Source organism: Podarcis pityusensis, assembly GCF_964106645.2.
Source record: "Podarcis pityusensis genome assembly, chromosome: 6".
Taxonomy (NCBI): Eukaryota; Metazoa; Chordata; class Lepidosauria; order Squamata; family Lacertidae; genus Podarcis; species Podarcis pityusensis.
The window spans coordinates 29974847-29989966 of NC_138030.1; the positions used below are offsets into that span (position 1 = coordinate 29974847).

A 15120-nucleotide genomic window follows, 5' to 3' on the forward strand; every position below is an offset into this window, starting at 1 on the left:
CCACCCTATGCATTGCATATTTCAGGACTTCAGTATCCAAATCAAATTCCAGGCAAATCAAATTGATGTAAATAAAGGGTGCCAAAGGGGGTTTGTTCCCCATATCCTTTGTGACTCACATGCCTTCTCCCACAATTTGCTCCTAATTCCAGGGAGTCAAGCAGGGTGGACTGTGGATTTCATAAAGGGACCTCTTTGCCTTTGTTGCCAAGATCTGAGCATTCATTCCAGGGCTACAAATTAAAAGCTCACAAAACCCAAATACGAATCAAACCTAGTCCATACATATAGCTCTAAGTCCATGTTAGAAAGAGAATTCAGATGTAAGGGCTGGAAAGAAAAAAAGCTGCACAAAGGAAGTACGTTGAGCCTCTTTTTTATGCATCATGCTTAATCCCTTCCACATTATACAGGAAGCAAGCTATACTGTCAATATTACAGGATTCCAAGTAGAACTTTACCATCTCCAGTAACATAGTAACCAGGGAACTTTTTGAAGTACGTGGTCTCAAACCGCTGGTGGTTTTTGTACACTGTGCGCATTATTCCAGGCCAGGGTTGCTTAAAAACCTAAAAGGAGAGGACAAATAAGAGAACATATTAAATGTGGGTTTCTTTACTATGCCCTTACATTGCACTGAGCATTTTGTCCTATGTGAAGCTGTGGCTTACTTCCAAAGAATTGTTCCTCTCCTCCCACAAAGGATTAAATACTGTATAATGCTATGCTCACACAAGGCACTGGGTGTTAAGTCAATATGGCACATTGGCTCAAATGATGGACTTTGTCCTGGGAGACCAGAGTTCAAATACTCATTAAGTCAAGTTTGCCTCTGAATACTAGTGACTGAGGATCAAGATGAGTTACACACGTCTTGCTGTGAGAACTGGGTTAGACATACCTTGGGTCTGATACAACATGTATTGTTTAGGCTTAAGATATGCCACTGATAACCGCAATTATAACATGGCATAACCCTGGGAATGTGGTCCTCCCAACTGTTCCATGCTGGAAACAAGCCAGAAACATGACAATAATCTGGCTTGTCAATGCATGTAAACTAGGGCTTGTGGTTTGTTTCTCTCTAAGGAAACAGCAACCTGAAGCTAAGGTCTGTTAGCTCACCAAGAAACAAACTACAAGCCTAAATTCACATGTCTTTTTTTTTTTTTAATGATATTTATTGAATATTTTTTTAAAAAAAAATTACACACAAAAAAGACAAGACAGAAAAATAAAAAATAAAAATAAAACCATCATTCTCAAATTCTCCACTTTCAATACCTTCTTTCTTTGACCTCCTCCTCCTCCCTTTTCTTGTATCCTGATTAATAATAATCACAGCAAATCCTTTCCATAATTCATAGTATTCTGTCATTACATTACCTTAATCTATTTTCATCTTATCTTATAGAGAACCTTAAAGTTTAAAACTTAAATCTTATTTTTACCAACTTCTCCTAGCCATAACATTCTTACCAAATTCTTTAGACATTTTTACAAGAGCCAAGTAATTTCATTTCAACATTTTTCTAGCATTCATCAATTTTATAGAACAATCCTAATGATAAAAAAAAAGAAATAAACAATCCAATCTTCATCCAGCGTCCCTTCCTCCTGGTCCCAGGTTTTGTCAGTCCTTTTTATCTTATTAATCTAGCACATTAACCTGGTAATCTTATATCCGAAGCCCTCAAGTCTCTTCCATGTCCCTTCCGCAGCTCTTCTTCATATTTTCCTTTCATTTGTGGGAACTCCAGCTTGGTAATGTTTTTGACCCTTTTCAACAAATCAGCCCCTTTTCCATAGTCCAGACTAGACTCCATGTGGTGTTTAAAAACATGTTTCAGATTCCCTCCAAAATTGAGAGCCCCCACAGCTCCAAACATCTGACGGCCCATTGCCAGACTCGAAAAGTCCAAATCTCCCTGTATAGGGGGGTCTGTCCAACCCCCCATTTCCAAACCAAACCAAACTTTATCTTTCCAAATCTGGTTTTTTCCAAGTTCATTTGTCAAATCCAAAAATTTATGTTCCTGCTGGGCCGCAGCTCCCTCCGTCTCTGGCGCCCAAGATTCAGCAGCATCCTCTTCTCTCAGCTGTTCTGTCATGGCACACTCCTGTTTTAGCTCCTGGGTAGGCTCCATATAATTTCCCACTACCTGTTCAAAGGTTCTGGCCGCATTAGTCATCAAATCCGTCTTCTGGCTTAACTGATCCAATAGGGCATTTATTTTGCAGAGAGTACCCAACACTGCTTCTGAAGACATTGTCCTGCAAGGTCACAAATCCTTTCCCACGGTTGTAATCTGTGGCAGCTGCAAGCTCCCAGGAATTAGTTACAATTTCACAGTCCCCCTCTAGGGGGAAATCTTCTGATTGTTCTTTCTTTTAAAAACAATAGCAACAAAGTTTTTTTTTAAAGGTATTTTGTCCATATTTGTTCTTTTTAAAATGCGAAAGGAAACAATGGAATCACTATGTTTCTCTTCTTTTAACTATCTGTCAAAGACATTTGTTTCTGGTCAATGAGCTTCAAACGTCAATTCTGACACCCCGCTCCAGGATCAGGACGGTGGAAAATTACTTTGCTTTAAACTCACTTCTGCAGGTTTAAACAGCCCAAAAAAGATCCCCCTTCTTCTCCTGCTGCCGAAGGGGGGTTCAGCAATTTTAAATGATGAAAACCAATCCTTTGAAAGTTATTTTTAAAGCTCTAGTTTATGTTGTCTTTGCTTTATTCTGGCTACAAGGAAACGGAAGGCTGACTTCCTGTTTAGACCTTACCGTTTCAGTACCAAATTAAGGTAAATTTTAAAGTCCAAATTCCTTTCTATTTCGCCAGTTCTTATTTAAAGTCCAAATGTTCAATGTTCCAGTGCTCACGGGTGGTTATTTTAGATGCCAAATTGTCCCATGAAAAAGGCAGCGCTCTCCGGCAACGGCTATGCGGCTTCGCTCCGCAGAAAAAGCAATTGACTCACAGCACCGCGCCACTTCCTCCTCCTCGCTTCGGAGCCCGTTAGTGGGTTCCTTTGCGGGTGGGGGGGGCGCTAAGGGTGCCCGCCGAGTCCCACGGTCACAGGCTTCATCCGCCTGTGATTTCCAGAAGTGATTTCCGCCTGTGATTTTCCGTAGCGGAAAAGACCCGTTTCATGTGGAGCTGGTCCCTCCAGTTCAGAGGGAGTCCGCCATTACCGATGGCGCCACCCCGGAAGTCTCTTCACATGTCACCACATGCCAGACTCTGGGATTGTTTCCTCCTGCAACACTCAGGAGAGGACGAGCAAACATTAAAGTGCATCAAATCATAGTTTACTTTAAAGTGCCAGTGTTTACCTTATTGAATTCTACACACAACATAAAATGAAACATGGCATACTTCCGCCACGCCACGCCCCCCCCCCAAAAAACTTCTAGTCAAGTAGACCATGCTAAATCAGATCGCAGTGGGTTTAGGAGAGCAGGAAATTTTCGTGTTCAATTTTTTCCAGGAAACTCATGCCACAGTGGCATCACTACAGCGATTCCAGATGCCCCCTACAACGTAATTTTTAAACGAACATACAGAATGGTATCGTCTTTCATAAATAGAAGCTGGACAGCACCCAAGCAACCCATGCACATTCTTGGCACTTTGACTGTGCTCTGGGCAATGGTCCATTCTGCAGATATATTTTATGATCCTTTGCTCTTGGTGAAAGACAACTTGCAGTCTCCTGTGTAAAATCAGTTCAACTCTGATAGTTCAAATCTTCTTCACTCCCAGAGAGAAATTTGATCTGATCAGAGCTGAGCTCAGAACTTATTACAATGCTGAGGTGTTGCCACACTCTGTGCTTAAACAGTAGACCCTTCCAACTTTTTCTGGGGTGTGTTTTTGCTTTAGAAAGAGCAGCCACCAAGGACTCAAATTTTGAGACAGCAGCAGCAGTGTGAGAAGGAAGGACTGAACCCCTGGCCTCTGCACTGCTTTCCCAAACACCATCCCATTCCAAAGCAGCCTGAGAATTAAGCAGGTATTATTCCCACTCTGGTTACCCTATCTGCTAGTGAATATGTATCTTACACATGTATTCGCTAAAAGGCTAACTTTGGGGAACTAGCAATACTAAGTCCAGACACAGTGGTGGTGGTCTGGATGAGGGCCAGTGAACTGAAGCTGAATTCTGGCAAGGTGGAGAGCCTAAGATGAGTGGTGCCCAGATCCAGGAAATTGGTCAATTGCTAGTTCCAAGCAGAGCTGCATTTCCTCTAAAGGAACAAGTCTGTAGTCTGGGGTTACACATGTACCCATCTTCGTCAACTGAGGCCCAAGTAGCTCCAGTGGCTGAGAGTTCCTTTTTCCAGCTTAGGCTGGTACACAAGTTTCAACAATTCCTGGATACAGATAGCGGTCACAGTGGACTGTGCACTGGTACCCTCAAGAGATTACTGGAACAATCTCTATGTGGGGCTGCCCTAGGCTGCATACTAGAGAAACCAGCATCTAACATGCAACACATTTATTAAAGTAATACCACTGGCTGCCAATACGTCATTAGGTCAAGCTGAAAATTTTATTTGTGTGTGTGTGTGTGTGTGTGTGTGTGTGTGTGATACACACAAGTATTAAACTTGCTTCCGAAGGAAGTGGTGATAGCCACCAATTTAGATAGCTTTAATAGTATGGAGGATAAGGCTATCAAAGGTAACGAGCCATGACTGCTATACTCTGCTTCCACTGTCTGAAGCAGTTAAGGGACAGATATCCCACACATGAAACTAATGCAAAATGGGAATGACTATATAGAGACCATGAAGCTCCACACACGGATTGAATTTAGCCAGCAATAAAAACTTCACTTTTTCTTACCAGGTAACCTTCTGCTTCTCCTTCCAGCTCCTCCCCAGACTCGTCCAGCACTGCAGGGACCACCCCAAAGAAAGGAAGCGTCTGCCAAGGAATATTCATAGTAGGATTTGGAAGAAGTGGGAAATGCAAACTTAACTCCCCCCCCCCCCCAGAGAAAGCAGACATGTGGAAGGTAGAAAAGGAACTTTGGACTTGTTTTCACATCTGGGCTAAGTTCTTCCATTGGTCCATTCCCATCCCCAAATAATTCACCACAGAAGGTTCCATAACTTTTAAGATTACACCCAAAGCTTCTGGTCAGCAAATAAGTCAATTTCCAGGAAGGAAAACCTCTATTCACTTAGAGCCTATCATCCCACTTTGGTTTTACCTTAGAAAATGCTTTAAAACATGCAAGTGTGTATAAAATAATTTGCATTTATCTGCATGTTTGTGAGAGGATTATTAGTGGAACTATTGCGCCAAAGCCCAAGGGGGGCAGGGGACAAAAAGTACTGCTGCACAAACAGACGAGAACAGTCAGATCTATACTTACAGCTGAGCCTGGCTTCATTGGTATGGCAGCAGGGAGAGGAGTTAACACATGGCCACCCTGCAGGATAGAAACCCAAAACAGTCACAACAATACCAGGCAGTGGAGGAGAAGCTGAGTGGTTCCGAGGCACAGCAGGTAGCAGCAATGCATTTCCAAGCAACTGTACTTTTGCTATAGAAAAACTGTGGCAAGTTTATGGGCAAAAACTCAAAAAAGGTGGAATTCAACCAAGTTGTTGCAGGTACAGAACAGGGCCTGCTTGCTCCGCATACCCCACACACCCCTAAATTGACTCTGGAGGATTGGGGAACCTGCAGAACAGGTTTAGGGGGCATGCAGGGTGAGGGAGGGGAGAAAACCTGACCCCCCACGTACCCCACTTACCACTATATTGAATTCCACTCCAAAAGTGGCATTCATCTAAGTTTGATGCAGAGTAGACTCACTGAAATTAATGGGCATTGCTTAGTCAAGTTCATTTACTTCAATTAGTCTACTCTGAGCAAAACCAAGCTGAATGCCGCCCAAAACCTAGTACTTGGGAGAGCGCAGGAAAATCCTAACACCCACACAGGCAAATAGATCATTCCCAAGACACAAAGGGAACCAAGAACCAAATAACTCACAGTCTCTGTCTGCCAGAAGGTATCCACTATAGGGCATCTTTCTTCACCAACCACCCTATAGTACCATAGCCAAGCTTCTGGGTTTATGGGCTCCCCAACTGTCCCAAGGATCTTCAGGGACTTCCTGCTGTACCTGCCATAAGAAGCAGATAGGCTTTTAAAGAGAGGGAGGAAAACTCCACAAGAAAAAAATGTGTTTGCAGTTCTAGAGCTGGCCCTTCAAGGAGAGTGCCAAGCAGCACAAGGAGAACATTGCCAGAAACCGACAAACGCCTCCTGTCAAGAGCAAGCACAGTAATTGGGGTGAGATTCAGACAGACTTTTTCTAGCAGTCATCAGGGCTTAAACTAAGCACCAAGATTCAGCCAAGTATATTCCCTTCCCTCTTTTCTCACTGTCCTCCCCACATTGTCTTTATATCAGGGGTGCCAACTTAAATAAAATATGGGGGGGGGGGAGGTAAGCCCTGCCCCATGGAATCAGTCACATGATGTGGTGTGTTGTTGTTGTTTAGTCGTTTAGTCGTGTCCGACTCTTCGTAACCCCATGGACCACAGCACGCCAGGCACTTCTGTCTTCCACTGCCTCCCGCAGTTTGGCCAAACTCATGCTGATAGCTTCGCGAACACTATCCAACCATCTCGACCTCTGTCATCCCCTTCTCCTTGTGCCCTCCATCTTTCCCAACACCAGGGTCTTTTCCAGGGAGTCTTCTCTTCTCATGAGGTGGCCAAAGTATTGGACCCTCAGCTTCAGGATCTGTCCTTCCAGTGAGCGCTCACGGCTGATTTCCTTAAGAATGGAGAGGTTTGATCTTCTTACAGTCCATGGGACTATCAAGAGTCTCCTCCAGCACCAGATGTGGTGTATGTACACCATTTAAATGGCAATGTCCATCAACTGGGGGGAAGGGCAACCCGCTCATATATTTTATTGGGGGGCCCTGAAAAGACCTTGGCCCCTAGGAGTTGGCCCCTATGCTTTGTATCTTATAGAACAAATGTAAAACAAGAACGCTGTTCCTGAGGAAGAGGCTGGAGGAATTAGCTTTGCTCTAGGGTTTGCTTTTCTCTAGAGTGATGCATGTTTGAGATTATATATTCCCAGTGCTGGAAGGTTATTAGCGAAACCACTCTCTGTTTTGCTTCAAGTCCTACTTACTTCCGGACATGTTCATCTCCATACTTCATGAGAAGGCGAATGGCAGTGGGTGCTGTGTAGAACTTAGTCACCTTGTACTTGTCAATGATGCTCCACATACGACCAACGTCCGGGTAAATGGGAAGCCCTTCAAACTGAGCAAAAAACAAGTCGTTTAGCATGAGAAGAAGAAACCCACCACCCCACCTGCTGCTTCCAGCAAGTGGGGTGCAAAACTTTGCAGCCCTATAATGCTTCTGTAGCCTAAAGAATGCTACTGAGCACAGAGGTCTTTGGGGACCATTCATGACTTGATTTGAATCAGCAAGACTGCCTGGCTCAAATCAGAAGAAGGTACTTGTGAAGAATGACAGTAAGAAGAACTTGACCAGCAATGAACCTCAGTGCAAACGTGGTTTGGGGAGCTATGGTCATCATCAGTGACCTAACTTGTTTAGCTGCTTTCTTGCCAATGAGGATGTTGCATGACAATACCAATACAATTCAACCTTGATCAAGGCACTCAATGCTTGGTTTGTGTAAGCCTGGCAAGCCTAGTCCCCCCTCCCCCACCCTCATACAGCCGCCGCATATCACACAGAACTTACTAAGACACTGGTTGCCCCATTTGCCAAAGGTCCGTATGTGAGGTAGGAATGGCCAGTTATCCATCCAATGTCAGCCGTGCACCAGTAGATGTCCTCAGGATGGTGATCAAACACATATTTAAAGGTAGTGGCAGTGAAAATCATATAGCCACCTATTGTATGTACAACACCCTGAAACAAAGAAAACCAGCTGAAATTAAACAGAACATTACTGGCTTGATTTTCATTATGTGAGAAAGCATACTGCAACATTGGACTCAGCTAGATTGGTAAAGAAAAAGTGATTTACAGTGGTACCTCTGGTTACGTACTTAATTCATTCCGGAGATCCGTTCATAACCTGAAATTGTTCTTAACCTGAAGCACCACTTTAGCTAATGGGGCCTCCCGCTGCTGCCGGGCTGCCACCGCGCGATTTCTGTTCTCATCCTGAAGCAAAGTTCTTAACTCAAGGTACTATTTCTGGGTTAGCAGAGTCTGTAACCTGAAATGTATGTAACCTGAAGCGTATGTAACCCGAGGTACCACTGTATATGTGTTGTATTTGCAATATAACATTGTGCCACCAGATGGCAGTGTGGAGTCCTGTTTTTCTCTACCTGTTTTCCCTGTTTAAATTTACAATGCATTTAACTGGAACACTACTTTGATGTGTCTAGATCCAGCCATTGTTTTACTCAAGCATTACTGCATTGAACAAATACATCAGTAAAACTTCAGCATGAGAGAAGGAAACATATTTTTACTGTATCATTAACCACATTATAACCATAACATTAGTTCAATCACACACAAGGGTAAGCGGTATGACTTCCTTTTACAGGGAAACATCACCATGAAGTACTTTTCTTTGCAATGTTTACTTGCAGTGTCATAATTAAATGCGAAAATAGTGGCACCAATTCCAAACACAGCCCTGAGAGGTAACCAAATTAGTTCATGTGATATTTTTGTAGTCATCAAACCACCGACCACATAGATTCAGTAAAGTGAGTGCTCTGTACAGCAAGCAGTGAAATAAACACATCAGAGTTTATGCGCAGACTCTTATCTCGTGTGAATTTAAACAGATGTATACAAGGCTTAGGAAGCATATGTTGTTATGAAGAAAGCCTGTAATGTGTAGATGTGCTATGTATAGCAAAGACTAAAAAGTATTAGGCTTTCTGTGCCTCCTTCAATTATTTATGCCAACTGCTGCTCAATAATCGGTGAAAAAATACATGTGGCCAGTCCTGCACCCTGCATGTATTTATTTACACACAATGCCACCATCCCAGAATTTCACAGTGGGCCACATGAACAGAACAAGTCAGACCACTGCTCCATCTTGCCCAATGGCATCTATTTTGACTGGCAGCAGCTAGGCGGGGTTTCTGGGCAAAGAACTTTCACAGTACCTGCTACCAGAGATCCTTTTATGGGGAGATGGGAGGGACTGAACCTGGGACCTTCTGCAGGCAAAACATTCTCTACCATTGAACTTTCCCCCTTCCAAGTAACCTAGAGCACCTGGAATACAAGAGGTCTCGTTACACTAATGTGTAATTAATGTTGCACTAACGTTACAAGTATTTGTAGAGATAGGGCCCATTTCTGGTTCCAGACCAGTACTGTGAAAGCATTAAAACAGTAAGCATTTGGATCCAAAGCGTCCACACAGCAGAGTGAACAGCAAGCGTGTGTGACTTGACAAGTAAATATTAACTCTTCACTTCATGCTTTGGCACAGGATCAGAATAAAGGAACCTACCTTCGGTTTTCCAGTTGACCCACTGGTGTAGAGAATAAACAGTTCGTCTTCCGCATCACACCAGACAGGCTCACACTCCTTGCTAGAATTCTTCATAACGTTGTGCCACCAAAGGTCGACTTCTGAATTCCAAGGTATCTGAAGAAAACCACATAGTAAGAGGCACACATAATACTTAAAAGACAGCAAGATGGTCGAAGAAACCCAGCTTTGGAGCTCTTGCACTTTAAATGATTATTTTGGCTTCTAAAGCAGAACTCTACTTCACCGTTTCAGCTTTTCTCCTATTTTTAAAAGCGTTTTCCTTTCTTAATAGCTGAAGAAGTACAACTACAGTGTTAACACACCATGGCATCTGTTTAAATGAGCAGTTTTGACCTCCTAACCAAAACTGTGGCATCATTAGTTCAACAATCTTAGTCAAAACAAAAAAATTCCTTCCAGTAGCACCTTAAAGACCAACTAAGTTAGTTCTTGGTATGAGCTTTCGTGTGCAAGCACACTTCTTCAGATACACTGAAACAGAAGTTGCCAGATCCTTCTATATAGTGAGAAGGTGGGGAGGGGTATTACTCAGAAGGGTGGTGGGAATGGGTGATTGGCAGATAGCTGAGATGAGCCTGTTGACGACTCTTAACGACTGCAATAGGTCTTACAGGAAAAAGCAAGGGGTGAGAAGGTGAGAAATGGCTTTGTCATGTATAATGAGATAAGAATCCAATGTCTTTGTTCAGGCCAGGTCTCTCCGTGGTTTTAAGTTTGGTAATGAGTTGTAATTCAGCAGCTTCTCTTTCCAGTCTATTTCTGAAATTCCTTTGTAGTAAAACAGCTACTTTGAGATCTTGTATAGAATGTCCTGGGAGATTGAAGTGTTCTCCTACTGGTTTCTCTGTCTTGTGATTCTTGATGTCAGATTTGTGTCCGTTTATTCTTTGGCGTAAGGTTTGGCCTGTTTGTCCAATATAGAGAGCTGAAGGACACTGTTGGCATTTGATGGCATACACAATGTTAGACGATGAGCAATTAAACAGTCCCGAGATGGTATGTGTGATGTTGTTGGGGCCAGTAATGGTGTTGTCTGGGTGTATGTGGCAGCAAAGTTGGCATCTGGGTTTATTGCAGGCTCTGGTGCCAGTGTCCGTGTTAGGTCTGGTTGTAGTATTATTGTGGGTTAGGAGTTGTTTAAGATTGGGTGGCTGTCTGTAGGCAATGAAAGGTCTTCCTCCCAGAGCTTGAGAAAGAGAACTGTCATTGTCCAGGAGAGGTTGTAGATACAGCTCCCAAGTTAAAACAGTACAACGCATCATCAGAGATCTACAACCTCTCCTGGACAATGACAGTTCTCTTTCTCAAGCTCTGGGAGGAAGACCTTTCATTGCCTACAGACAGCCACCCAATCTTAAACAACTCCTAACCCACAATAATACTACAACCAGACCTAACACGGACACTGGCACCAGAGCCTGCAATAAACCCAGATGCCAACTTTGCTGCCACATACACCCAGACAACACCATTACTGGCCCCAACAACATCACACATACCATCTCGGGACTGTTTAATTGCTCATCGTCTAACATTGTGTATGCCATCAAATGCCAACAGTGTCCTTCAGCTCTCTATATTGGACAAACAGGCCAAACCTTACGCCAAAGAATAAACGGACACAAATCTGACATCAAGAATCACAAGACAGAGAAACCAGTAGGAGAACACTTCAATCTCCCAGGACATTCTATACAAGATCTCAAAGTAGCTGTTTTACTACAAAGGAATTTCAGAAATAGACTGGAAAGAGAAGCTGCTGAATTACAACTCATTACCAAACTTAAAACCACGGAGAGACCTGGCCTGAACAAAGACATTGGATTCTTATCTCATTATACATGACAAAGCCATTTCTCACCTTCTCACCCCTTGCTTTTTCCTGTAAGACCTATTGCAGTCGTTAAGAGTCGTCAACAGGCTCATCTCAGCTATCTGCCAATCACCCATTCCCACCACCCTTCTGAGTAATACCCCTCCCCACCTTCTCACTATATAGAAGGATCTGGCAACTTCTGTTTCAGTGTATCTGAAGAAGTGTGCTTGCACACGAAAGCTCATACCAAGAACTAACTTAGTTGGTCTTTAAGGTGCTACTGGAAGGAATTTTTTTGTTTTGACTATGGCAGACCAACACGGCTACCTATCTGTAACTCAACAATCTTAGTGATTCTGCCTTAATAATACTGATCTTATTGTTAAATGCTGTTTTTCCAAGTAGCAAACAAAGGCTACTGAACATCTGTCAGAGCCTAAGCAATAGCTACAGGAATGTAGTGCAGGAGAAAACTTAATTATTACCAGTTATGCTGTTTATAAACTTGATCTGCAAGTTCTTCATAGTCTTTCATCTATCGTCGCAACAATCCAGTAAGGTAGGCTACTCTTACTGGAAGGCTGAAATACAAGCTTGCCCAAGGTCAAACAAAGTCTTGGGGGGGGGGGGGTGAGAAGCTATTAGAATTCTTTTAACCAACAGCCCTATGGATCAGGAATAATATTCACCAAGTCCGCACACTTGGCTTTAGTGAATATGTAAGTCTATTATCAGAACAGTTGTGTGCACATCCTAAATTCATATGCAATTATTAATAGTTTTTCCCAGTGCGTGTCTCCCACTGTGTTTCATATAATTATAAACCACTTCAATAATTTGTCTTCCCCGTATGCATAACTGTATTTTCATCTTCATGTTTCATGCACAAATAGTTCTTTACAATGGGTAGCATGAGGAAAGCCCCTTAATGAATCTGAACAAATTATCTCAAAGTCCTTGAATTTACGCAAGCCAGTTCAACTTCATCTGCTGAGACCAGAGCTATCCAAACCACTTCATTTTGAATGTTCTGTGCATGTGCTGTGGACAAATGGTTCATAAAAAGAAGCAATTCAGGAATGGTAAGGAAACTGTCTCATGGCAGTCAAGAATGCCTAAGGGAAATACAAAGGTTTCTGAAATGAAGTACAACACACACTTTAACTCCTGTGCTTTCATGAGCAAAGGCCCTCACCAGTGAAGATCAGCTGATATCAACAATTTTATTCTTGCAATTTTTATATTCACCCTGGGGCAATTGTGTTGGAGAGGAGGAACATAAATATGTTTTTTAAAAATAAAAAATAGTACATAAATAATAAATCCCCAAATAAAGTAGGTCGGTATTATGATCCCCAGAAGGGCTATGATTCTGAGACACAATGATTTGGAAGAGCCACTTAGGGAGTTAATGGCAAAGGGATAATTATAAATATCACACTAAGGTGGCATGCAGCAAATCCACCAGGAGTTCCGGCATTTAATACACATGCACAGAGCCATTTTATATGTTCTCTTTATGTAAATGAAGCATGGTTATTATACATCCATACTAAGGAGAGCAACATGAAGTTCTCCAGACATTGCTGGACTACAGCTCCCATTATCCCTGACCATGCTGGCTGGGACTGAAGGCGGTTGTAGTCCAAAATCTAGGGGGCCACCATTCACCACCCCTGGCTTCAGGCCTTTGAGAAGCCCAATGGCCTGCAGCCATTTATTCTCAGCACAGGTCTAAGTGTCTGCCTATCAGCAATCTCATCATTAACTGCTTCCTAGTTACACTTTGCTACCTGGATGGATACATTAAAAAACATTTAAGTTATGGAGAAACTATACGCATCCATATTCTGGTGCTAAAAGTATTACTGCGGATGAAGTGCCATTTATTTATATGGGACCTAACTTCCAAAAGAACCTTTATTTGGTGTTCCAGATGAAGATGGTTGGAGAACAGCTCCCAAGGAGCTAAGCAGAAATCTCATTACAACGAACAGCTCAGCAACCAACCATTGGTGGGCAAAACGTAAACATCAAACTAGTGTTTCCTAAGCTGATAGGTGAAGTGGAACATTTTTGAAAGAATAAGCATTACCCACTCCAGAGGAGCCCTCACCGTATTTCTCTATGTGTTGCTGCTGCAAGTTTCCCCTTCTCAATGGAAGGGGGCCATTTTAAGCATTTTAAGCTACACTGGGCACAACTGGATCATTCGATTGCACCCAATATGAAGAAACAGCAGAATTAGCTGTCCCCAGCAGAAGCTGATTGGAAGTAGACAAGGCTGGAGCAGTATGCTGGTAGAGGTGCGGCAGGCAGCCTCCATGTGGGCGAGTGCTTTGGGCTCACAGAATTCTCTTATTTTTAATGAATATATCCTCTATAGCACACTATCAGTTCTCTCATAACAACAGTGCACCCTAGTAGGTATTAATGCAAAGGCAATGCTTATAGAACAGTGAGTCTGGATTCTTGAGTGTGTATCATGTAAACTGAAACTCTGCTACATAGCTCCTCTCCTGGTTACATCAGGCTTAACTATAAGATGATTTCAGTACAAAGCCAATATTGCAAACCCCACTTTGAAGTTGGCTTGAGCAAACAAAACAAGTCAATACAAAATAGTTTTAAAGAGTGATTAGGTGAAACAAGCATTATTGTTGAAATGAAACAAATGCAGTGTTGTGTACCCAATTTTCATTGAATTTTTGAAAATCTTTGAAAATCCCAGTCTAGGGAGCTGATGGGTGGTGAGTGTTACCATAAAGCACCAATGCTGCAGCAAGCAAAGGCTCTAGCAGCTCAGCCAGCTGCTTGTGGCTGGAAAGCCAGACAGGATGTTTGTGACTGTTGCCATGGGAACAAAGGGGCAGTCCATTCTGTACTGAGCACCGGATGTTAGCTCAGTGTGTGTGTGTGTCATATGACCCGTACTGGATGTACTTGGGAGGAGTTTTATTCTTGCTGTTGTTGAGTGCAGACATGATTCTCTGTACTGATGTAAGAGGCAAAAATAAATGATGTAAATAGTTTTCTGTCTGCTTCTTTCCCCTCCCTGGGGACACCAAAGGGGAGAGAGGAAGAACGGTGTGTTCCTCTCATACATCTGAGAAGAATCGCCGGACCTCGCCTGCTTATCAGCAGAGGTTGGGAGACGCAGGGAGGTCGACAGGAATATCTGCCGGTGCCTACGCTTGTGGCACATTCCTCTGACCCAGGCAGAATTCCAACAGTGGCAGCCTTCGGATGGTTGCGATTCATCGAACATCTGCATGAGAGGCTGGTGGATTGTCCTCCTCTGCTCCAAGGAGGAAGAGAAAAGCGTCTGAGAAAAGCCAGAGGCTCCACAGACAGCTGATGGAAAGAAGAGGTGTTTTCCAGAGCAACAAAGTTCAAGGTATGCTGCATTTCGGGCTAAAAGTGTGAACGCAGGAAGATTAATTCCCTGGTTCACGGAGCTGCGTTTCAAAGAAAACAAAAGCTCCGGAGGAAGAGGCCTGCAGCTTGAAGGCTGAAGCCTACATTCCACAAATTTTTGTGGTAGATAAGAAGTCCTATTGAAATGCATTGTTGCTAGGTAACGGAAAGTTACTGGCAAAGGGGCTGGACTCTGCGTGTAAGCCTGGGAAAGCGAAACAAAACCAGAGAATGTTTTGGCTACAAGGTTTACGAGCTCTTGGAAGGGACTTTTCAATAGCAGCCTGAGTTTAGCTGCCAGGTGCAAAGAGCGTAAACAATTTG

General features: G+C 43.1%; 1 protein-coding gene across 2 annotated transcripts in view; it reads right to left on the reverse strand.

Annotated features, from left to right (window-relative positions):
• Nucleotides 1-15120, reverse strand: part of ACSS2 (acyl-CoA synthetase short chain family member 2) — a 60285-nt gene that overhangs the window by 7688 nt on the left and 37477 nt on the right. For both annotated transcript variants that reach the window (XM_081010292.1, XM_081010293.1), the window contains 7 exons: nucleotides 9519-9656; nucleotides 7766-7936; nucleotides 7179-7312; nucleotides 6018-6150; nucleotides 5392-5448; nucleotides 4857-4937; nucleotides 462-570 (listed from right to left, as the gene is read on the reverse strand). In XM_081010292.1, coding sequence (XP_080866418.1) covers nucleotides 462-570; nucleotides 4857-4937; nucleotides 5392-5448; nucleotides 6018-6150; nucleotides 7179-7312; nucleotides 7766-7936; nucleotides 9519-9656 — 823 coding nt within the window. The remainder of the gene's footprint in view (nucleotides 1-461; nucleotides 571-4856; nucleotides 4938-5391; nucleotides 5449-6017; nucleotides 6151-7178; nucleotides 7313-7765; nucleotides 7937-9518; nucleotides 9657-15120) is intronic.